General features: G+C 43.1%; 1 protein-coding gene across 4 annotated transcripts in view; it reads right to left on the bottom strand.

Moving 5' to 3' along the window:
• Window positions 1-23,851, bottom strand: part of ADAMTSL1 (ADAMTS like 1) — a 692,925-nt gene that overhangs the window by 54,628 nt on the left and 614,446 nt on the right. For all 4 annotated transcript variants that reach the window (XM_030566852.1, XM_030566853.1, XM_030566854.1 and 1 more), the window contains 4 exons: window positions 21,422-21,601; window positions 17,108-17,261; window positions 14,515-15,655; window positions 3,720-3,847 (listed from right to left, as the gene is read on the bottom strand). In XM_030566852.1, the coding sequence (XP_030422712.1) occupies window positions 3,720-3,847; window positions 14,515-15,655; window positions 17,108-17,261; window positions 21,422-21,601 (1,603 nt within the window). The remainder of the gene's footprint in view (window positions 1-3,719; window positions 3,848-14,514; window positions 15,656-17,107; window positions 17,262-21,421; window positions 21,602-23,851) is intronic.

Below are 23,851 nucleotides of genomic sequence, written 5' to 3'. Positions count from 1 at the left end.
GGGGAAGTGTGTGTATTGAGGTGTGCATGGGGCCATAGATGTGTTTGAGAGTAGTGGCGTGAGAGCTGTATGACAGTGATGTGAGTGCAGGGAAGCAGCAGCATGTGTCTCTGCATTAAATGGGACTTTGGGTTGGTGTGGTGTATGGGTCAGTGCCAGGTTTAGGCAATCTGGGGCTCTAGACACAGCAGCACGTGGAGCCTTGGCCCTGTATTTTGGCCCACTCCTCTTGGGGATTGCAGTGGCCACTCATACAACGACTGTCTGATGGGGCCCACTACTGCTACATGTTACACAGGCTGGGCCTCCTCTCTCTGTTTTGAGGAGGCCTGCGTCCATCTTAGTGGAGGGAGAACTCCACCAACCAAACAGATGAGGGGAGGGGATGTCTGTGTGGTCCCTGTTGACACTTCTGTAGATCGATGACAGGATGGTAACAGCAAAATCCATCCTTCTTGGGCGATGGTAGTAAGGGACTGAGCTGTGGGGTTCAAAGTTAACAACCCATTAAAATGGAAATTTCAAACCTCTCAGAGCTATTTTTTTAGGTTGTCTGCATGCTCAGGCAGACGACATTGCCTCAGTTACACCTGACTTACATTTTCCAACTCATCTTCACCACCATAAGGGTTGGAAATGTTTTTATAAATAAAAGCTTAGATTGTGACAACATCATGCAACTTCAGGGGCCACGGCCCTTGGCCTGTGCCTATATTTCTAATGACTTAATCTGGCTATAAATCTGCAATGGCAGCAGAAGAGGAAACTGGCCTAAAAAGCCTGAGTGGAGATAAGAAAGAGAGAGAGAGAAAAAAGAAGAGTCCAGTTTGTTTTGGTTGGATGGATGATTTTGCTCGAACTGTTTCAATTGCCCCTAATTAAAATCCATAAACTGCCATGTGGATTTAGAGTATTTCCAGGACTGTTAAAAGCACTTTTTATATGGAGTTGCTAGTGTATCAATCCATCTATCCATCAACCTACCGTGTTTATCATGTGAATGGAATATCCAGCAACAAATGTTTCGCTTCACTGATGAAATGCTCACAAAGTTCTGATGTTTTAATGTAACTACTAAATCATAAAAGAAGTAAAGAGATCTCAAATAGCAACTCAGCTTTTATTTTCCCAGTGGGGGTTTCATGATTTCTTCATTAGATTAAAAATCTGTCAACTGTTCAACCAATAAAAAGTAGCAAACCACTCCAAAAATGGAAGCACATTTTCTCTTTGTCTCTGCATATGCTAAATTCATCAGAGAGGCCAAGTTGTTCATTTTTAATGAGATAAGCTTTCCCCACATTTCCCAGTTCCTCTGAAGAAGCTCTCTGGTGTCCAATGCATTTGGGAAAATACCTCTTTTGTGCCAAAAAGTTTTGTTGCGTTGTTTCAAGAACTGCCCATTATCTCATCCGTACAACTGGGGATCATCTTGCAAGGTGCTGGCAGAAGATGAAGATGCATAGCACCTTACAGGAGGAACTCCAGGGCCACCAAGATCACGTCTAGGAAGTCTGCAGTTAATAATTCACCTCAGAAAGTCGACCAAAGTCTTGGATAATTCATCGCCTCAAAAGGAGCTCTGGGTCTGTAAAATCCCCCATGCATGTCAGAGTCTGTGTGGACACTACTATAGCTTGAGATCCATTTGTCTCCATAAATTGCCTGAGATGAAAACTGATTTGACCGTAGAGGCTTCCAAATCCACATACACTAGTTATCCCACAAGGAATTCACCCATCAGGACTATAAGGACTGTAAAGCCTCTTTACCACTATGCAACTCCCTAAAGATGCCATTTTAAAATTGCATGTTAAATTCATCTCTGATGTAATTCCAGAATTACACTATGCATGAACTTTGTCTAATATTTTATAATATAGTATCAATACAAAATTTAGGGCCTTGCACCAGTTTTACAGTGACATAACTCCATTGAATTCACCAGAGATACCTATGCCTGTGTAAATCTGGAGTAAGAGTAAAATCAGGCCCTTTGTTTTTGCTAACTTTAAATGTTTAATAAAAATATTATTTTAGGTCTGATTTAGCTCTTCCCTTGTCCCCCAAAGGGCTCCAGCTGCTTCTGCTCCATGGGGTAGGTAAGGTGTCTTTCCAACCAACCTTATTAATTAAATGAAAGAGCTGCTTTCAGCCCAGGCCATGTCTCTCCTAGTACTCCCTTGCTCTAGAGTCAGCCTGTGTTCTGTGTTGAAACGCTCACTCACAAGTCCAATGATGCACCTCTGCCTCTCTAGTCAGCACACCCACCGTTGAATATTACTACTTACAGAGACACATACTGGGAAGCTGCAGCAGTGAAAAATGAGTGAACTATACTGTCAGATATGGAATTTCAAACTACTTCTTGGTAGTTTTACTAATATGTTTTCTTCGCCCCCCCCCTTAATAAACACATTCCACTTCTCCTTGACCTCTTTGTCTTGTTATAACCCCTGAGCTTTGACTGTCCCTCCTTCCTACTCCCCACTCCCTATCCTTTGCATCCATTCCCCATTCACCCTCTCGCTGCGTTGGCTTTCTCCTAAATGAACAAAGAATATTTACTCTGCTGTGGAACTGAACGATTACTGGATACATATGAAGCAGAAAGTCAATCCTTTATGAATCTTTATTTCTCAGTGGGTGGAAGAATGTCAGTCATGCTTTGGTGAGAACAGGTTAGAAAGGACATAGGGCTTGATTCTGAAAAGTGCCGAGTGCTCTGGTCCAATCCAGCGAAGCACTTAAGCACTTGCTTAACTTTATCTACTTGAACACTCCCCTTGACTTCAACAAAATCATTCCCAGGTTTAAAGTCATGGTTTATGTGCTTAGCTGGATTGAGACTAGAATGCTCAGCAACTACAGGATAGAGCCAACAGTAACTAGAGCCCCACAGGATGCATGCTGTTCAAGGGTGGTGAGACAACCACTGACGATTTGAAATAGTCACTGAAAATGCACATATTTTATAAATGAAAGCTCTCTACATAATTTGAAGCTTGAGCTTGGGACATGGCCTGTGGCTGTCCAAAATCCTGGATATTATCTGTCCAGCCTCGACATACATCTTCCCTCAAATTTAGCTCATTCACTGAGGCACCCCAGCTAATAGAGCAATTTCCAGCGGGAACAAAGCGGATTGACGTTATTTCCATACAGACATGAGAGGGAATAACTTATGTTGTCCATTTTGACATTCGGCTTAAGAGATCCCATGTTTTTAGTCACACAAGATTTGGAAGGAGGAAATGTTTTGGGGCCTAAGCACCACAGAGACTGCATGTCTCCACTGGTGTTCCCAGGGTAGTTGAGATTGTCCAAGCTGCTCAGGCTGCCATCCCCAATTTTAATTATGCACATGGGGAAGAGGGGCTAGCGGCAGAGTGCTCTGGGTGTGGGAACTTGTAGAACTGTGGAATGCATTTCCAGTCTCAATTTGCTGTAGCTGGAACTTGCTGATCTTCAGACCATGCTGCAAAGCCTATTTGTCTTTCCAGGGTTTTTTTGGAAGGGAGGGATACATTGTTAGCAGGGGGTTGAGAGAGAGTTTGGGGATTATTTTGGTGAGCTTTGGAGAGTTTTATTATTTTTTTAGGATTTTGCAATTTGTATTTTAGTTACATAATATCTGAATGCATGAACCCATCTGTACTTGATAATAACATACCAGTAGCAGAAAGAGTTCTGTGTAATTGATATAACTTTTCCGTTACCTGCTAAAGTGACTGCAATGGAGACAGAGTCAGATCCCAAAGCATTAGTTGCATTGCAGGTGTAGAAACCCACATCAGCTTCCACTGGTGCTAGAATCTGCAAAGAGTCATCTGGCTGAAGGAGTATCCTGGAGCAACAGAGAAATACAGAGGTGAAGGTCTCAGCAAGTCTTTGTGAAAACACTTTCACAAGGATTTAAGAGTTATGTTTAAAGAGACACAGAATGACAAGTAAATTACACAGTTTCTCACACTTTGGGCCTGCAGATTTTGTTTAAATAAAGAAATAAAGTTATGAAAATCAGGGGTTAAACATCTTATGTGGCGATTGTGATTATATGCAGGTTAATTTCATTCTCAACCCTGCTGCAACAGGTTGCTGACGGAAGAGGCAGAATGGTCCAAAGACGAGGGCACTAGTCCAGGACTTGGAAAAGTGGGGTCTCCACTCTGTCACAGACTTCCTGTGTGATCTTGGGCAAGCCACTTAGCTTCTCTGTGCCTCACTGTACAAAGGGGATAATAGCAGTGCCTTATGTCCTGGGGAATAGTGAGGATAAATACATTAAAGGTTGTTTGGTATTCAGATACTATGGTACTGTTGGCCTGGTAGAGTACCTTAGCTAAACAGAGGCTAGCTAGCTGGTTTAGCTAGACATCCCTTGGAGCGTGGGGCAGGTGTAGCATGTAAGAGCAGCTAGCTGCACTTTTTGGACTGGTTTCAGTATGAAAGCCCTCTTTCATTTGTCTGTATTGGACAATGAATCTGGTGAATCCTGAAGACCAATCAACAGCAAATGATGGGTCTGATTCTGCTCCACTGATTTTAAGCAGTATCAGGATCACGCCCTACACCATAAATAACTGAAACCCTGAGAATGATTCAATTGATTTTAAAGAAAAAGGTACCTTCACAACTGGATTGTAAGATACAATTTGTTTAAACTCTCGCATGGAAATCTTCAATGCTACCATTACTTAAGTAAATCAATTCACACAAAGAGCAGGACTCCAGTTCATGGCCTATACTGGCAATAACTACAAAGGCTTTCTAAACCTTTTATATTTTCCATTCTTTTTTACAGGTCACATTTTAAAATAATTGCCAGATTTGCTACAAATGATTTACCCTACCTTTTAACAACACTGCACAATAAGGTGGTACATATTTTTATTCATTCAAATTTTAACATAAAATTTTGCTTCTTACAAACTCTCTCACAAAAATGATATAAATTGGAGACAACTGCAAGGCTTGAGGCACTGCTAAACTGCTACAGTAATTGCACTTTAAAATATTAATTTAGTTTTTAGAGTGATTACAGATTCCAGCAATATTCACCATTTTAAGTTTAGGGACTCTCTCTCAAATGGGTAGTATCTTTTAAAATGGAACAAACCTCTATAATTAGTTATTGTTTGTTTTTTGGTGGCATCTGGATGCCTCAAGTGAAACTGAAACCCTATTGTGCTAGGCACTGTACAAAACCATAGCCAGAGACAGTCCCTGTCTCAAAGTGCTTACCTTCTAAAGAGACAAGATAAACAGGGAGTGGGAGTGGAAATGGAGGTATCACTATCGCCAATGCCACGTCTTCAAAAGTTATGATTCTGGACGTCCTAACTCATAAGTTTAGCTTGCAAATCAGGAGGTTTTAAAAATAATACATTTGGGGTTCTCCTTATTTTCTTTGTCTTTTTGGAACCTTTTGAAGTCACATTGTCAAGCTTTCCTCTGAAATAGTGGGGAATAGAACCTACTTTAGAAAAAAGAAAACAATTAAAGAAAACAGATTCCCTCAGAATCAAAGGGCCCTCAACTTGGGTCTTTAAGGAAAACACTGAACATTGAGAGACCTGTGATTAAGAATTGTGAGAGTTGACAACACTAGGCACAGAGAGGTGAAGTGAGTTGACCCAGGCCACATAGCAAGGCAGTGGCAGAGGTGGGAAGAGACTCCAGGTCACCCTGATACATACTGTGGAACTTTGTATGAACTGAGAGCACTAAAGCTTGGTTCTACACCCTCTCAAACTAGTTTTACGTCAGTGTAACTCCACTGACTCCTGATTTATGCTGTGTAAGTGAGATCAACATGGGCCCCGAGAGTTCAACCACTGCGTATATCAAATGTCCTCAACTGCAGCACTAGGTATTTCCTGTTAAGATAGGAATATAGAACCTACTTCCATTCAGTCGTAGATTTAACTAATGACAAAACCTAATGACAAATTTTCTTTATTCACCAGAAACTTTCAGCAGCTGTTCTGCATAAAACCCTTAGCCAAGATGGTGATCAACACAGACAAGGGTGGGAGTGGGAGTGAGAAGAGAGATGGAAGGAAAAAGCCCATCCAAGTCATGCAATCGAAGTCTGATCCACTAACCCTGAGCTGATGAGAGTTTTCTTTCTTGAATGAAAACTGCTGTCTCATGGACCACAAGGCTAGGGATATTTGATCCTGCTCAACACCATGGGTGGTAGCTCTCTAAAACAAACCAGATTCAGGCCACCCATTGAATTCTATTAGGCTCTGAGAGGAGTCTGATTTCCTTTAAAACCCATTTTTTAAATAATAATCACAATAATAAAGATTCAGCTTGTGCCAACCATGTCTTGCAAGTGCTTAGCGAAATGCAGAGTTATTTACAAGCCAAAAGGTTATTCATATTTAAGTTGCTGACATGCTTGTGTAGCAAAAGAAAACAATAGTTGATAGATGCCCCTCCTCCAGATTTAAGGATTGTTTTATATCTTAAAAAAGTTGTGAATTTAAGGGGCAAATTTTTAGTGAGCCGGTGAGATCATGCCAGCAATTTTTGCATATGCAAACAGCTGTGCATGCAAAAAATTGGTAGTTAGAGGTCTATTGGTTCAATCTGCACATAAAAATGACTTTAAACCCACAAGATTTTGCAATTTCCCCCCGCAGTAGCATCCTTCCAAATAACAACAAAGAAATGGTTTCACTTTGCTTTCGGGTATATATCAAAGAATCCAGACAACAGCAAAGCAAACACATTAGTACTAAGCATTGTGTTGATGTCAAAATGAAAAACACTGTATGTTGATGCATAACAGGTATCCTTGTATCCATCATATTTAATCATGGCTGATTTAACTGGTTTAAGCATTTCAGCTGACTCTTGATGAGGCTTCGTGGGCTAAAAATGTGTATGTTACAAACCCACTCACCTCACAAATATAGACTCAGCGCTTTATATAAACAGACAGACTGATTGATCCCTATGGTTAAAGTAACACACACTTAAAAAAACAAAACAGATACGAATCTTTTCTAAAAAGTCCACATCACCATCAGGGTAGGGATATATTTCTTTAATTTAGCTGGTCCTGGTTTTAATGCTACTATAGTGCTGGTACAACAGTTAATTAACTCTGGGTGTTTCCAATTTGTTTTGGGGTGAAGACAAAAACATAGGGGGCTAGATCCTCAGCTGTTGTAAATTGGCTCCATTGACATCACTGGAGCTGCTGATCCAGCTCAAGTCCTTTTAGGAACAGGAAAAGGCCAAATGAGTTCAACACACTTGCCTTAATAATAATAATAATAAAAAAATCTGCTTCATCTGACCTTCTGGCTTTTTCAGCATGTCTCTCAATCCCCTCCTTCTCCAAAAATAAATCTAAGTTTCTCTTGAATTCATTAACACTTTTTGCTTCAATTGCTTTCCTTGGAAACTTCTTCAACATTATTATCCTTTGCATGAAACCATACTGCCCTGAGATTCCTATTTACTCCTAGTCTCCTGTTTTTATTGTTAGGTTTTGAGTGTCTTATCTGTTGTGAAAAAATACCTACCAGATGTAACAATCCTTTTTATAACCTATGCCATTTCAAAAACTGTTTTCCCCTATGAAAATACCCCAATTCCCTTCACATTTTAATCTGTCTGATCTTGGTTGCCCTACACTGCATTATCTCCAAGAAAATATATTTTGAGCCATACTGACTAATTCTGTAGTTCAGATGGCATCTAACAAATGCCTAATATAGAAACTTCTCGTTCTCAGGTTCCCGTATTCAAAGGGTTCCTATCATTGGAAATTAGAGAATATTTGGAACACAAGACACTTTTTATAAAGTTATTGAAGTTAGAGCAATTGAGCAATTCACAACCTCTTACAAAGATCTGTATTCCTCAGACTTGATTTTTAAGATAGCTAATCTGAATTCCTTCTTTGTCTATATTAACTTTTCATCATTTATAGAAGGCCCAGGCACCAGAATTTGCACTTTCCTCCTCTGAAACTGAGTTGGCTCTGAATAGTGGATGAAGCTAGACAGAACACATGATGGTGTCAGCCTGGGTAACTCTTCTTTTAATACTATAGTGTAAAAAGTGACAATGTAAAGTCAAGGATCAGAATTCCTGCAAGTGCCATCAAACATATTTGTCCAGCCAATGAAACTTTTTACGATGTATGTTTGTTTGCATGAGCAAATACAAAAAACAACCACTGCTCTTATTTTTTTGGCCTGTCCAATATACAGATAGAAGTAGAACTTTATATTAGTAATCATGTATGCTTTTGGGTTGACTAGGTGGCTTGTTGGGCTAGATAATGGGTTATAAAGGCTTCCATTGGAAGGTCAAACTGATTCGAATTGAGTCCATATCACACAGGCCATTACCCTCTGAACCCACTGAGGGTTACCAAAAGAAACTACATCATCTGCTCAAGAAATTCCCTAAAGAAGCACAGGAACAAATCCTATCCAAATCACCACAGTCAAGAGCCTCTTTCTTCAATGCTGATGCAGGAAGCAGGATCCACATTCTTTTTCTCTTTCCCTTCTCCCTGGGAGGTGGGCTGGCAAATTAACATCCTCTCCCTTGTGTGGTCAGCAGAGCATGAAGAGAACAGACTGCAGAAACTCAGGCATACCTACTGGCTACATGCAGGCTGCCTTGTCACTCCTAATGGAAAACACCACTTTTGTTCGCATTTACACAGGTGATTGGCAGATAGAAAGTGGCTATTTAGCCAAGAAAGGAATGCTGCTTTGAAGCACCTCAAAACTCATCTGTGGCTTGATTTTCAAATGTTCTGTGGTCGCTCAGCTACCACTAACTTCAAAGTTATTGGTCCTCAGCACACCGGAAAATCAGGGCACTGGCATTTACAACTTCTCCCATCCCAGTCTAGAGGGAAGATCAAGTGGGGGCAGGATGACAAAATGAGCACTGCCTGCCTGGCTGTCTGTAGTACAGCTGCCAAATGGTACTGTGGGCCACCAAATAACTGCACGCCCCTGATAACATGTTTGAGCATGTGTAGTAAGTAGTCTGTTGCCAGCCTACCCAGAATGATAGCATATCATTTGATGCTATTCCAGCCAAGCAGAATGGAAAAAAATTGAAAAGCATAATACAGACTATTGCCAGGTGTCCAGTTTTTGACTGGAAAGTCCGGTTTTCAGAGGACAGTCTCCGGTCAGAAGTACTGACTGGATACCAAAAGAGCGGTTGCCACAATTTTATGGTCAATCCAACCCATAGCTCCCCTTTAATCCAAGAGTGCTGGGCCCAGAGCCAGGGAGGGACAGAGCTGGAAGCATTCCAGGTGCTAGTCCTGGCCAGGCTGGCGAGGGACACTTTGTCTTCCCCTGCAAGGGCTACTCCCTATCTCTGGGACCCTCTTCCAGCTGCAGGAAGCTCCCCCCTCCGCCCCCACTCCCATCACTCCCTGCAAACTCTTTACCTCAAAGCTGTTGCTGGATGGAGAAGGAGAGACACCGTCTCTTTCAACCTCTCTCTTCTCTTTATGGTGAGTTCAGCCTTTGGACAGGGAGGCAGGGGGCCTTGGTTTTGTAGTGTCCGGTTTTAAGAAACTAGAAAGTTGGCAACCCTAAATATAGTAAATATATATTATTTAAATTAAATTTTAGAAATCAAAGGCTATTTGTTCTTTACCAACAAAACAGTAAACCATCTGTTGCTAAATTATGGTTTCTTATATGGTGTGGGATAAATATATATTTTTCTCATGAGTCTAATATTCAACATAAAGCACAGGTGGACTTTATGTAACCTATATTCCCTTTAAAGCATGCCACAAAAATCACAGTAGTTTCAAACAGAAAAAATCACTTGATGGCAGATTTCCAGCAGGATGTAACTACTGGCAATGGAAATCTGTGCATGCAACTTTTTGGGGGCCAAAAAGATGTTTTCACAGGACTATGTCCAACCAAATGTATACCATAGGCCCAAGTCTTGATTAAGATTGCATGTGGTTTCCACAAGAGATACATTCTTGTTCTCATAACCAAGAAAATAGTTCTCATTTTTTGTCAAACTTAGCATTCTATCTGCCAGAAAGAGAAAAGAAAAAGAATCAGAAAAAGCACAGTTGAAAGGGCAATGACACTGCAAGTGCCAATAAATTATAGAAACTATTGAGTCTGGAAGTGATTCAACCATGAAAGTGAGAAAGGAGCAAGCAAACTAACTGTATATCTAAACCAGGGACAAACTGCACCTTTAATAAATTAACAATTTACTAGATGTTCACAGCAACTGTGCTTGAAATTAATGTTAGCCTTGAGACTAGACTCCTATTTTCTTCTCATTTCCCAGGCCTACCCTGCTGACCAGATTTAGATGTTTAACCTCACTCCTATAACTTATGCAGGGGGAACTGGCTGCGTATTCTTGGACAGCTGGCTTCTTCTACATCAGCTAAGGTAGCTGCCTCCAAGCACACCATCACCTCTTGTATGCTACTTGGAATAAACCATAAAATCCCAAGTATATACAGGATAACAACATGTTACCAACACATAGCCAAGCACATAACTAGAATATAAAGTGGCTGTGTGTTTTTGTGTGTGTGTGTTTAAATAATGGTCAGTATGTACTAGTCTTACATAGTGCTCCCAAAAATTTGTTGCAAATGGGTACTTGAGGGGGTCAGTCTAAAGGTTTATAGGAGTGTGCACATTTCTTTTCATTTAGCAAATAACGGAAGATAGGACACAGCATTCTTCATGCAATGAAATATGGCATTTTCATACAGCAAAGTTATTTTAGCAACATTTCCAAGGTCTAAGGGTTAAACAAAAAATGTGGCTTTTTCAAATCCTATTTCCTTTACTTGCCCCTTCACTTGAACTCCCATCTAGTGAAAACACCCTGAAAAATAAATAATTGTTCCCATATCAATTCTATAGGGGCTAATGATGGCTAGAAACGCAGCTCAACCCAATCTGTGGCTACCAGTCTGCCACAAAGCAGTGCAAACAGCAATTGTGTATGTTCTGTATATGCAAAATGTATTAGAGAAATATGTGCTACGAAGGACAATGGAGCAATCAAGGATAAAGGCTGGACTCAGCAGACGTTGCAGCATTTCAGCCATTAGCAAATTAACATGGAGGACCATGGACAGTATTTTTCCTGCAGTTGTTCTCAAGCCACACTCAAAGAGTAAAAAGAACAGGAGTACTTGTGGCACCTTAGGGTATATGTCTGCACTATGGGATTATTCCAATTTTACAGAAAGTGATTTTTTGGAAACAGACTGTATAAAGTCAAGTGCACGGGGCCACACTAAGCACATTAATTCGGCAGTGTGCATCCATGTACCGAGGCTAGCATCGACTTCCGGAGCGTTACACTGTAGGTAGCTATCCCATAGTTCCCACAGTCTCCCCCGCCCATTGGAATTCTGGGTTGAGATCCCAATGCCTGATGGGGCCAAAAATTTGTCGCGGGTGGTTATGGGTAAATGTCGTCAGTCAATCCTCCCTCCGTGGAAGCAATGGCAGACGATCATTTCTCACACCCTTTTCCCTGGATTGCCCGGGCAGACTCCATAGTACGGCAACCACGGAGCCCATTCAGCCTTTTTTCACTGTCACTGTATGTCTACTGGATGCTGCTGACAGATGTGGTACTGCAGTGCTACACAGCAGCATCCCCTTGCCTTTTGCAAGTTAGCAAAGACGGTTACCGGCTCTACTGTACCGTCTGCTGCTTTGCAAGTTGGCAGAGATGGTTACCAGTCATACTATACCATCTACTGCTGTCATGGTGCTCCTGGCCGGCCTCGGTGAGGTCGGTCGGGGGCGTCGGGACAAAAATGGGAATGATTCCCCAGGTCATTCTCTTCTTTAAGCTTTGTCTAATGGAGAGTCAGTCCTGCCTAGAATATCAGGCAAGCCTATTAAAGAACCAGAGAGGCGAATGGCCACCCCAGGTCAGAGCCCAGATATCCCGCAGAAATGATGAGCTGCATGCCATTCCAGGGGGTGCCTCTGGAACAACCCCATCCGTTGCTTCCCTTCTCACCCACCACTTCTGGGCTACCGTGGCAGTTATCCTCCCATTTCTATGATGAGGTAATAAAGAATGCAGGAAGAAGAAACAACACTGACTTTATTGCAAGCAGAGATCAAAGAGGGGAGGAGAGGGATTCTGGCTTACAGTGAAGTAGAGTGAACCACCATTCTGCACTTATTCAGCCTATGGCTGAAAATGGGAATCTGTGACAAGCACTAGGATAGAAGCACAGGCAGGACTGAATCTCCATTTGTGTGGGGGCCTTTGGTTGACACTGGTATAATACAAAATGTCCCAGGATATGTATGTTGGGGGACAGTTCTAAACGGCAGCTTAATTTTTTTAGTTGCAGCAAAATGTAGAGGTCTAAGTATCTGATTGTGAGCACTGGTGGCAAGGGGTAGGCTGGGATAGGCACGACTGCGCGGTGCTGCTGACTGGGAGAGCAGCCTGAGGCAGAAGCCTCCAGCTGCCATGATATTCCAGGTAGGACTGAATCTCCATTAGACAAAACTTAAAGAAGAGAATGACCTGCAGTCATTTCTTTTTTCACCCAGGTGCCCCCGGCCGACTTCATCGAGGCCAGTCAGGAGCACCCACAGGATGATGATGACGGATATCAGTCATACTGTATCGTCTGCCATCCGCAAGGTAAGGGGATGCTGCCGTGTAGCACTGCAGCACCGCGTCTGCCAGCAGCATCCAGCAGACATACGGTGACATTGAAAAAAGGCGAGAAATGATTTTTTCCCCTTTCTTTCATGGGGGGAGGGGAGTGGCTGATGACATATACTCTGAACCACCTGCAACAATGTTTTTGACCTTTCAGGCTTTGGGAGCTCAGCCCAGAATTCAAATGGTTTTCAGAGAGTGCGGGAACTGTGGGATAGCTACAGCCATCAGTCGCCCCTCCCTCCGTGAGCGTCAATTTAATTCTTTGGCTTTCTGGTACGCTTGGCTCAACTCCTTAAATTTCACGCAGCAATGTGTTCAGCTCCTGTTGTGGCCTCTGTCCACCATAGCCTTGGAGATTTTTTCAAATGTTTTGGCATTTCATCTTTTGGAATGGAGTTCTGATAGAACAGATTCATCTCCCCATAAAGAGATCAGATTCAGTATCTCCCGTACGGTCCATGCTGGAGCTTTTTTTTGATTCTGGGACTGCATGGTCACCTGTGCAGATCAGCTCTACCCGCTGAGCAAATAGGAAATGAAATTCAAAAGTTTGCAGGGTTTTTCCTGTCTACCCGGCCAGTGCATCCAAGTTCAGATTGCTGTCCAGAGCAGTCACAATGGTGCACTGTGGGATAGCTCCCGGAGGCCAATACCGTCGAATTGCGGCCACACTAACCCTAATTCAAAACGGCAATATCGATTTCAGCGCTACTCCCCTTGTTGGGGAGGAGTACAGATATCAATAGTAAGAGCCCTTTATATCGAAGTAAAGGGCTTCGTTGTGTGGACGGGTGCAGGGTTAATTTGGTTTAACACTGCTAAATTCAAGATAAACTTGTAGTGTAGACCAGGCCTTAGAGACTAAGAGACTAACAAATTTATCTGAGCATAAGCTTTCGTGGGCTACAGCCCACTTCATTGGATGCATTTCTGCATACTGGCAGTCATGATGCACCTAGTCAAAGCAGAAGACTTTGATGGAATGGAGAATCATATTGTGCTTGTAGCAATGATGCCTGAAAATAGCTGTTAAACATGATCCTACTATATTAAGAATAAATATGACTGACATGTATTTGCAAACACAGTAGCAGCCAACTCAGTTTGGTTCTCTGGCATGGACCATGCTTTGCTAAGTTGCCCAGTTAACTGAAACCATGTTCAATACCAAGACAGTTACCCTACCAATGGACTGAGTATTGTTTCCAATCACTCTTATAGCGCAACTGGTGATTTTGGATACAAACTATGTTGCTGCCATCTTCTGAAACAGTTTTAGATATGGTTACAAACTCTAGGAATATAGCCTCATCAGAGAACCTGGATAAAGTGCAGTTACAAACATCGCTCCAATTCATAGTGGAGATAGGACCCTAATCAGCAACCACAGAATTCACTCCTTGCCAGAAAATTGTACCCCAGAATCTCATTTTTACTATTTCATTGCTAATCATTTTAGCAGAAATATCCAGCAAATGTGTTTAATCCACTACCCAAAATTGCTCCCTGCACCTCCCCATGTGGGGAATTTAATATCAAAATAAATAATACAGAGCACTGTGCTGATTGTCTCATTTTCACAATTAATTGATTTTTTTTTTATTTAAATGAAACTGTCCCACAGACTCCTGTCTGTAACACCAGGCTGCTCCAGAATCCAGGTACCGAGCTACAGACTTAAAGTCCAGCTTGCCACTGCATAAGCGTGGCCTTATCTGTGTCATGTAACCAGACTAAAGCTAAATATGGTTCTATTGGTAATGTAGACAGGCCCTAAAAGAAAAGAGAAACTGAAAGTACTTCTCCTACCTGTCATTGTATTGCACCTCTGCTCCATTTTTAGCCCAGCTAATGGTGGGCTTTGGGTTCCCAACAGCCTCACAATGAAGCAGCACACTTAGGGTCCCACTGGCTAAGACGACTGTCTGTCCCAAGTGGGTGACAACTTCAGAGGCTGAAAGCTGCTGAGCTGCAGAAATCTTCCTGAGGATTGCAGGCTTTCGATGGGGCCTGCGTGAGCCATTCCCCACCTCCACTGAAGTAGGCAGGTGTGCTTCGGCAGACGACGTTCTCAAGGAACTGGTGAATCCCGACACATGTTTGCGGAAAGGGAACTCTGCTATAGCTGAACCAATTCTTCTCCTCTGGGGTATGAAACCAGATTCTTGATTTTCCAAATGGCTCTTGAAGATGTCATCAGCCAGCTGCACAACAAGCTGCTTGCTGTAGACATCTTTAAGTTCCTCAGGCTGCTGAGACAAATTCCTTATGATATCATCCAAGCGTTTCTGCTCCGTGACCATGGTAAACGGAAGGCTGTATTCCTGACTCTGCTCCTCTTCTGAAGAGGTATTTCTCTCTGTCGACTCCTGAGCCTCCCAGAATTCCAGGTTTTCCCCAGGCCAGCCTCTTTGCTTCAGAAGTCTTGAGACAATGTCATCGTACTGGCTGCTAGGATCAGCCAGATGCCCTCGTTTCTCGGCCTTGCTCCTATTGAAGAGAATCCCATTCTGATGCTTCTCCTGAGTGTGCAAGGCTTCATTCAAACTGGACTTCCTTGTACCCTCTTCCTCTCTAATCCCAGCTGGCTGGTTGATGATGAGCTTATTGTTGCCTCCAATTAGTTTAATCACAAAATGTTCCCGGGCTGACCCTGCTGTGCAGGTGTACGTCCCAGCATCTGAAGGCTTTAAACGATGGATCTTCATGTACCCGTATGGTGCAATGGTAATGTGAACTGAGCTGAGGAGTTGCTTGTTGTCTTTCTCCCAAGTGATCATTGATTTGCGGAACCTTCTCACTGGACATCGGAGGACAACAGAGGTTTTGGGCAGCAGGTAGGCATAGCCACCCACGATAAAGTGTAGCTTCTTCTGCTTCTTTGTCTGGATATAAACATTCTTCAGAGCCATTATATGGGGGCTTTGCTTTTGAGCCGGCCTGTTGTGCCCTGAAATGTAACTAATAATATTAGCACAGGGGTACTGTTAAACAAAACAAGCCACTTATTTTGGCACTGGCAGTAATTTCACCTATTACGTTTTATGGGAGTAATAGGTTACCAGCTGCTGAACATCAAACTACCACCATCAAAAAGCAAGAAATAACAAGGTGCAATTTAGCAACACGAATGTCATCCTGCTGAGGTTAAATGAAGGAGCTGTAGTGTTAGGGATTGGACTGAGAGGGGAACTTGGCGAGGAAACACAGTCCCTGTTGGGTGAGTATTTAAATGAAGAATGTGGGTTAATAAACATAGAGAAAGGACAAAGGGAAGGAGAGTTCCTCTTGTTAAATGTTTACCATTCAGGCTCTGCATGGCACCACAACTTTTTATCTCATAGCACTGAGAAGGAGTGAAAATGTTGCTACCTCAGGGATTCATATTAAACAGAACAAATCTGTTTACAGTACGTTTAAAACCCCAGAGTGCATAATATTAGACTTAATTAGTTATGTGGGTCTCTCCAGCCAGACAAAGGAAAAACATGTCTCCATGGGAAGCACAGCATAAAGCCGCATAGGTGTATAATTCGCAGAGACGTCTTGAATCTGGACATTTGGTTCTGGGTTTGGCTCTGGATTTCAAAGCTTCTGCTTCTCTTTCCCTCTCCACCCAAAGTTTATGAGGTTTTGAATCTGGGATTCTGGTTCAGCTCATTGTAGAGGTAGGGACATATTTGTTTTTAAATCTCCCTGCACCAGACTATCTCGCTTCATCCAAGTGTATTCAGGAGTGCTGCCTATTTCATTTTGCATACAGGAGTGCTGCCTACTGTCTTCCCAAAGGGTCTCTACCAAGAAAGCAGGTTTAATTTCTGCTGTAAGGTTCCTTAGGAGCCCAGTTGTCACAGGCTGCTGAGGGGATGTGCTAAATGAGCATGTCCTCAAACCACCATGACTATACACTCTCCCCAGCCAGTGCTTCACTGGTGGCCCTTACTCCTTATGGGCCTCTGGCAGAGAGGACATTGTAACTTCCAAGAGGGTATTATGCCTCTAAACCCTAATTGTGAAAGTTAGATCTGGGTTTCAATATGGATTACTCCTCATCAAAATGGAAGAGGTTCCGGTTCAGGGGGTTTGTTTCAGACCCACCTCTAATAATGACCATTAGAGGTCCCATTCCCAATTTTGTCTTGTTGCTAGGTTCACAGCCAACACTGGCAAAGCATCAGCCACTCAGCTCCCCTTATAAACCATGGGAGAAAGGCTCAAATAAGGAAATACAGGACCCAGTAGTCATTCAAGGTGCTGAGCACCTTTGACTCCCAGTGAGGTAGTTGGGAGCAGAGGGCTCCCAGCATCTTGCAGTGCACTTAGCAATCTATAGTACCAGATACTTAGTGGTGGAGCTCCTGCCCTCTCCCCACAAACACACTCAAGTTTCTTATGTACTCACTTGTGCAAGCAACTAGTGCACAGGACCTGACTAAAGAAGAGAGAGGCAAAGGTGGGCACATTGAGGAATTGATGATGACAGAACCTCCAGTTTTCAGCATCTTCCTGCAAATGGCATTTCGAGTCTGGGTGCCCTCTCCACAGCTCACTGAACACTAGAAACAAAACAAGAAACAGAATGTGAAGCATTAGGTTTGACATATATCCCATTGCCCAGATATAAAAATTTTATTTAAGTAAATGTTTGAAATGAAATATACACAGGTTGAGAGGGAAGGTACTGTACATCTGGGGTCAGGCTTGGGTTATGGGGGGTTACAGATATCATTTGTAAGGATGAAAAGATACATACATATCGCATAACCGGCACAGACCCAGATTGGGGTGCAGGGGCTTTTAAAGTGTCAGTGGATAAGTGGGCTTGGGTACGCCACCCATGGAATGAATAAGGAGTCCAAGTCAGTATCGGTGGAGCAGATAAGTTCATGGGTGGGGTGCGCCCCTTGGTCCATCAGGGAAAGGAGTGGGTTACTTGGTGTGGTATTGGCGGTGTCCGGTGATGTGTTCGGTATAAATGTCTCTGCACCACTGATGGTGTCGGACACCATGAGCTGTCTCATGAGCCGGGCGGAAAGGTCATTGAGTCCAGCCCTCTGCCTTCACTAGCAGGACCAAGTATTGATTTTTGCCCCAGATCCCTAAGTGGCCCCCTCAAGGATTGAACTCACAACCCTGGGTTTAGCAGGCCAATGCTAAGGTTGCACTGTTAATTTAGGTTGTAGTCAAACACACTGTACATCTATGTTATATACAAAAAAACTATATATAGGGTCCTGTGAAAAAGCAATACAGGCCAATGTAATTAAAGACTTTATAATAATGGATATGCACAAGCAGGATGAATTAAGGTAGCATGGGTAACCATAATTCTGGCATTTCCTAACTTTTGAGCGTTTGACTTTACAACTTCAGCATTCTTTTAATGTAGATTTTTTCTATGTAATTTCCTATTTTTTTTTAAACAAACTGAAACAACTAAAATACTATCATGTGGAACTACATTGACTCCCCAGTTTGGGTCTTCAGAAGGGTTGGATCCATCACACAGATTTCTGCCTCTTAAGACAATGGAGTAACTGGTAGCAATAGTAGGTTGTCATCCTTTGTGCAGACCCTGCACTAGCAGGGGGATAAGACACACACTTGCCAAAGGGTTTCATACATATTTGCTGAAAGCAGAAGAACGTAGAGACTCAGCCACTCTTGAGATCAACTCCAAGTTTTGGAGAGGAGTGTCCTCTATTGATTATACAAGCAATTGAAAACTGGGTCTTATACTGGGAATTGTCAGGCAATCTCAACTATAGCAGTGATGTGAGTGAGCTGCACTTGTGTCTGTTTCCATTATTTATAAAATCCCACTGCCAGTGTTTCTTTTTTGTCCTCTTCAAAGCAGCTCGATTTTGGTACTACATGTACCTTAAGATCAAGCTTTTAAACCACATCTCTGTAGAAGGGGAAGTGTGGAGCAGGGGAGGCTCCAGGCACCAGTGCACCAAGCGCGTACCTGGAGTGGCAAGCCGCGGGGGGATGGTCTGCTGATTGCCATGAGGGCAGCAGTCAGGCTGCCTTTGGCGGCATGCCTGTGGGTGGTCTGCTGGTCCTGCAGCTTCAGCGACAATTTGGCAGCAGATACGCCGAAGGCATGGGACCGGAGGAACTCCCGCAGGCACGCTGTCGAATCTGCCTTACCAGCGGACCTCTCGCAGGCATGCCACCAAAAGCTGCCTGACTGCCGTGCTTGGGGCGGCAAAATACATAGAGCCGCCCCTGGTGTGGAGCCATGCTCCACCAGGAAAAGCATCAAAGGCACTCTCTCTCCCAGCACTGTTCCTTATGCCTGGGGGTTGAGCAATTTGATGCACTCATTGGCACAGAGCAGATTGCTCTCCTTGGAGCATTAGCTCAGCTCTGAGTGCAAAGAGAGCAGGGCCATAACCTTTCTTCTTTCCTGCTTTCTCTTCAGCATACTTCTCTCTGGAAAGGGGAGCAGAAGCAAGCAGCCATTGGGCTACTTAAAGTGTAGGTAGCACAGCTATTGCTACTGCGTGTGGCTGTTTTGCAGTCACACAAAGTGGAGGGAAAGGTACTTGCTCACAGACATACAAGGGCAACACACAGTCTAGCCCTACAATGTCAAATTTGATGCAAACTGGCAAAAACAGGGCCGCATGGGGGGGCGGGGGGGCGGCAAATGGGGTAATTTGCCCCAGGCCCCACAGCGGCCCCCACGAGAATATAATATTCTATAGTTTTGCAACTTTTTTTTATGGAAGGGGCCCCCGAAATTGCTTTGCCCTAGGCCCCTTGAATCCTCTGGGTGGCAAAAAAATTTCAGATTGCATCGAACCTTTGATTTTCTATTTTACCGTTGTAAAACTATTAAAAATTAACCTAGGAGATTAATGATGCAATGATAAGATGCAAAAGAGATGCCCTTGTGCAGTTTTCCTCAAGCTATGGTCTGTGGATTATGGTCCATGAAACAACTGCTGGTGGTCCATGCAGTGAAAAAGTTTGAGAACCCTAGCTCAGGAGGCTCAACCCAATCCTGGACCTGCCACAGAGTTTCTTGGGAGCCACCAGACCTAGTATTTTTCCAGCATGTGTGGCTGTTGGTCTGTTACAGAATTGGGCACGGGAGACAGAATGAGAGGAAGGAAAAGAGTGATCAGAGAAAAAGAAAGAACCAAACGAAAGGCTACTTAGAGGAGAAAAAAAATCAATTTAAAAAGTGCCAGCATGAGAAACATGAGTTGTATGGATTTTTAATGTAAATAATGTACAGTAAAAATGTTAAAGCTGTACTCTTTGCGATGGGGATAGGCTGAGGGATGGGAATAGAATTACCCCTTTCCTGCCAGAATGGGTGTGTGTCCTGGCAGCAGATTTCATTAGAAAATCCATTTATTTGACTGGAATGTCAAGAGAGATCGCCACATGTGGGGTCGAAGTGGAACAGCTCCTTTCCCCAGCACAACTGGTGCCTCCTTCATGATGAAGTTATTAACCATCTCCTTGTGTGAAGGAAAAAGGGGGAATTAAAAGGGGGAAGAGTTTAAAAATATCCTGCCATTAAAGGACCAGAATCTGTTCTCAGTTATGCTGGTGTAAATGTAGAATAATTCCTTTGAAGTCAAAGGACCGTTTTCTGCTCTCACCATGCAGCCCCTTGACTTCAGTCGGGTTGCATGAGTGTGAGAGCAGAATTTGGTACAAGAAGAGCAGGGGCAATGTATCAGGGTGTACTATCCCTTAAAGTGCAGGGACAGCCCAGCATTTCTGTCACTTGACCTTGGTCTCTTTGAGGCCTGGTATTCTGGGGGTTGTGGACTCATTATGGAGCATGTGCCTGAGAGCAAGGCTTGCTGGGAAGAGGGAAAGCAGGATAAAAGATGGGTTGTTCCTCAGTAAGAGGAAAGACTAAGGATTTGTCAGGACCTGGGGTAGGGCTCTGCTCTAAGACAGCTGGAGAAGTAGCCCATGGAGGAGTTTGTGAGAAAGGAATGCTGTGGAGGCAAGAGTGAGTTCAGTGGAATAAAAGTCTGCTTGTGACACTGAGGGGGTGAAGTTCAGAGGTGCAGGAAAAGCAAGAGAAAGCACTAGCCTGGGATGACAGAAGAGGTGTAGGACTGAGGCCCAGATGTGTGAACCTTTTCTCTTTTAGCGGCCCAGGCTGGTGCTTCTACAGAGAATTGGAAGACGTTCCATTAACTTCCCTGTATCTAGGGAAAATGCCAAGGTGGGCTCTATTGGCATCAGCCTGCACCCACACAGGGAACCGATGGAGGAATCCTGGAGGAGGGTAAACCACTCTTTGCAACCATCAACAGAAGTGAAGGCGGCAGCCTGTGAAAGGTCAGTTTATTATTTTGTGTTTGGATTCTTGCTTATCCCAGAAGGGAAGGTCTCTGTGGCTTGGCTGGAGGACTACTCCACATGAGTGGAGCTAGTCTCCAAAGAGGGCCACAGAGCGAGTGGCCATGCTTGATGCCAATAAGATAAGAACCCCACCATAGGGATATAGCTGGGTAAAACTGACTCCTCTTTTTGCAGTCTGGACATAGGATTCCCATTGTTATAAATGGTTTCTGCTTCATCAGACCCTCTAGTGATGAGGATTTGCTTTTCATTTCTCATCTCAAGAACTTTTACCAGATATTAGTAACTCAAAAAAGACACTAGGAGATGGCCCCTCTGGACAATGAGATCTATTTCCAGTATTGGATACCTTACTTATTCAGATACCACATACCTGTGTCCATTCAGAAAGAAGCCATTCGCTGGGACAGTCTTTGTTTTTGCAGGCTTGTTGGGCAACTGGCCTCGGAGTGGAGCAGAAGGTTTCTGGAAGCTCCAAAAAACTTCCATCTGCCATACGCTGCTTACAGAGCACATCTCGCTTCTGAGTGCCAGCTCCGCAGGTCTGTGAACACTAAGGGAAGATCAAGAGAAGCTGAGGGAGTGGATGTTATAACCTAGCCCCAGATTTGGACCTCAGCGTCCAAAATATGGGGGTTAGCATGAAAACCTCCAAGCTTAGTTACCAGCTTGGACCTGGTAAAGCTGCCACCACCCAAAAAATTAGAGTGTTTTGGGGCACTCTGGTCCCCCCAAACCTTCCCTGGGGACCCCAAGACCCAAATCCCTTGAGTCTCACAACAAAGGGAAATAAACCTTTTCCCTTCCCCCCTCCAGGTGTTCCTGGAGAGATACACAGAAACAAGCTCCGCGAATCTAAACAGAGGGACTCCACCCTCCCCGTTTCCAGCCTTGGAAAACAGAAGTACCGAGAGCTAATTTCTCTTCCCCCCTCACCCAGAGGGAATGCAAAGTCAGGCTAGTAAATCTAACACACACAGATTTCCCCCCTGACTTCTTCCTCCCACCAATTCCCTGGTGAACACAGACTCAATTCCCTGGAGTTCCCCACTAAAGAAAAACTCCAACAGGTCTTAAAAAGAAAGCTCTATGTAAAAAGAAAGAAAAATACATAAAAAATGGTCTCTCTGTATTAAGGTGACAAATACAGGGTCAATTGCTTAAAAGAAATATGAATAAACAGCCTTATTCAAAAAGAATACAATTCAAAGCACTCCAGCAACTACACACATGTAACTACAAAAAAACAAACCTATCTTTTTGTACTTACAACTGGGAAACAGAAGATTAGAAAGCAGGAAATAGAGAAATCCTTCCCATAGCCGAGAGGGACAGATACCAGACAAAGGACTCAGACACAAACTTCCCTCCACCCAGATTTGAAAAAGTCTTGTTTCCTGATTGGTCCTCTGGTCAGGTGTTTCAGGTTTCTTCTTTCCAGGTGTAAGAGACATTAACCCTTAGCTATCTGTTTATGACAGTGGGAGTCATCCAAGTTGACCTTGAAGTCTGACTTGTGGCCATTTCCATGTAAAACGCAAAGAAATAAACAGGACAATGGAAACTGCCTATTGCTCTTTCAGCTCACTCTGAAACCATTCATTAATCAACAAATCCAAACTTAACTCCCCATCTGAAAATCCTGAATCTGAAATAAGTACTGCATTGTGGGATTTCTCGGATTTTTAATTCGTGGGAAAGCTGCACATGGCCTCTGATCTGCAGCTACGCTAAACAATTGGTTTATAAGGTTAGTATAATAAACCATTAAGCAGCCACATAGTCCTTTTTATTTATGACCATCAGTGACAACAGTGTATGTTATTTCCAAAAGGGAAGGAGGAAGGTTTATTTGACTCAATGTAGATCTGGGAGATTAACTTCTAGGGATTCCAGCTACCCTCTCTCCTAATATAAATAACCTCCTCCATATCCATTTCCACCCAAGGAGGGCAGGAACTTTAGAACAAGCATATTTAAGAGCTTTCCTTGACCCTCTTCTATAAACATGGCAGCTCAGCCCTACTTCCTGATGCACTTGTCATTTGGCTAGAAATACGCTCCTTTTCTCCTGTATGATCCAACTAACACAGTTCCAGGTCTGTCTCATCCGATCAGAGGAGAAAAGAAAATCTAAACTAATTTTCTGAAATCAGTGGGAGCTGCTTATAATCTGCAGCAGGGGAATCAGGCCTGAGAAGTAGAGCATGAAGTGGAAAAATATTAACAAATATATTCAAGTAGTTAAAAAAAGAACGCTCTATAAAACATTGTAGACATCTTGGGTCTCTCTCTCTTTCTCACACACAGACACACTTAAGTGCAGGCCTCATGTTACTAGAATGTAATTGGTCTTGAAAGACAAAGTGGGAAGTGCAGACATTAAAATTGTGTAAAAAGATTTGCATTCAATTTTGTTTTGCTCTCTGAGGACTGAAAACAGCTTTTGCCCAACAACAAAATTGTTAGAAAGCACAGAGGCTTCAAGAAAAGTTTAACCAAATGAGATACTACTTGAGTTTTCAGCAGATGAAAAGATTGAGAAGCCTTGTATTCAAGAACATTGAACAAGTAAAGCTTATTATTATTATTGGTAGAAGTAGTAGTATTGCAGGACCACCGAGGTACTCCAATCAGAGATCAGAGCCTCATTGTGCTACATGTTGTACAAACCTCCTAACAATAAGATGCTCTTTGCTCCAAAGAATTGACCGTCCAATGTTGGGGAATCACTCCTTCTTCCAAACCCCATTAATCTATTGAGGGTAGAGGGAGACAATTTTTCTACCAATTCTTTTTCTCC

The sequence above is a fragment of the Gopherus evgoodei genome, chromosome 6 (assembly GCF_007399415.2).
Source record: "Gopherus evgoodei ecotype Sinaloan lineage chromosome 6, rGopEvg1_v1.p, whole genome shotgun sequence".
Taxonomy (NCBI): Eukaryota; Metazoa; Chordata; order Testudines; family Testudinidae; genus Gopherus; species Gopherus evgoodei.
This window is presented reverse-complemented; position numbering and strand designations above follow the sequence as displayed.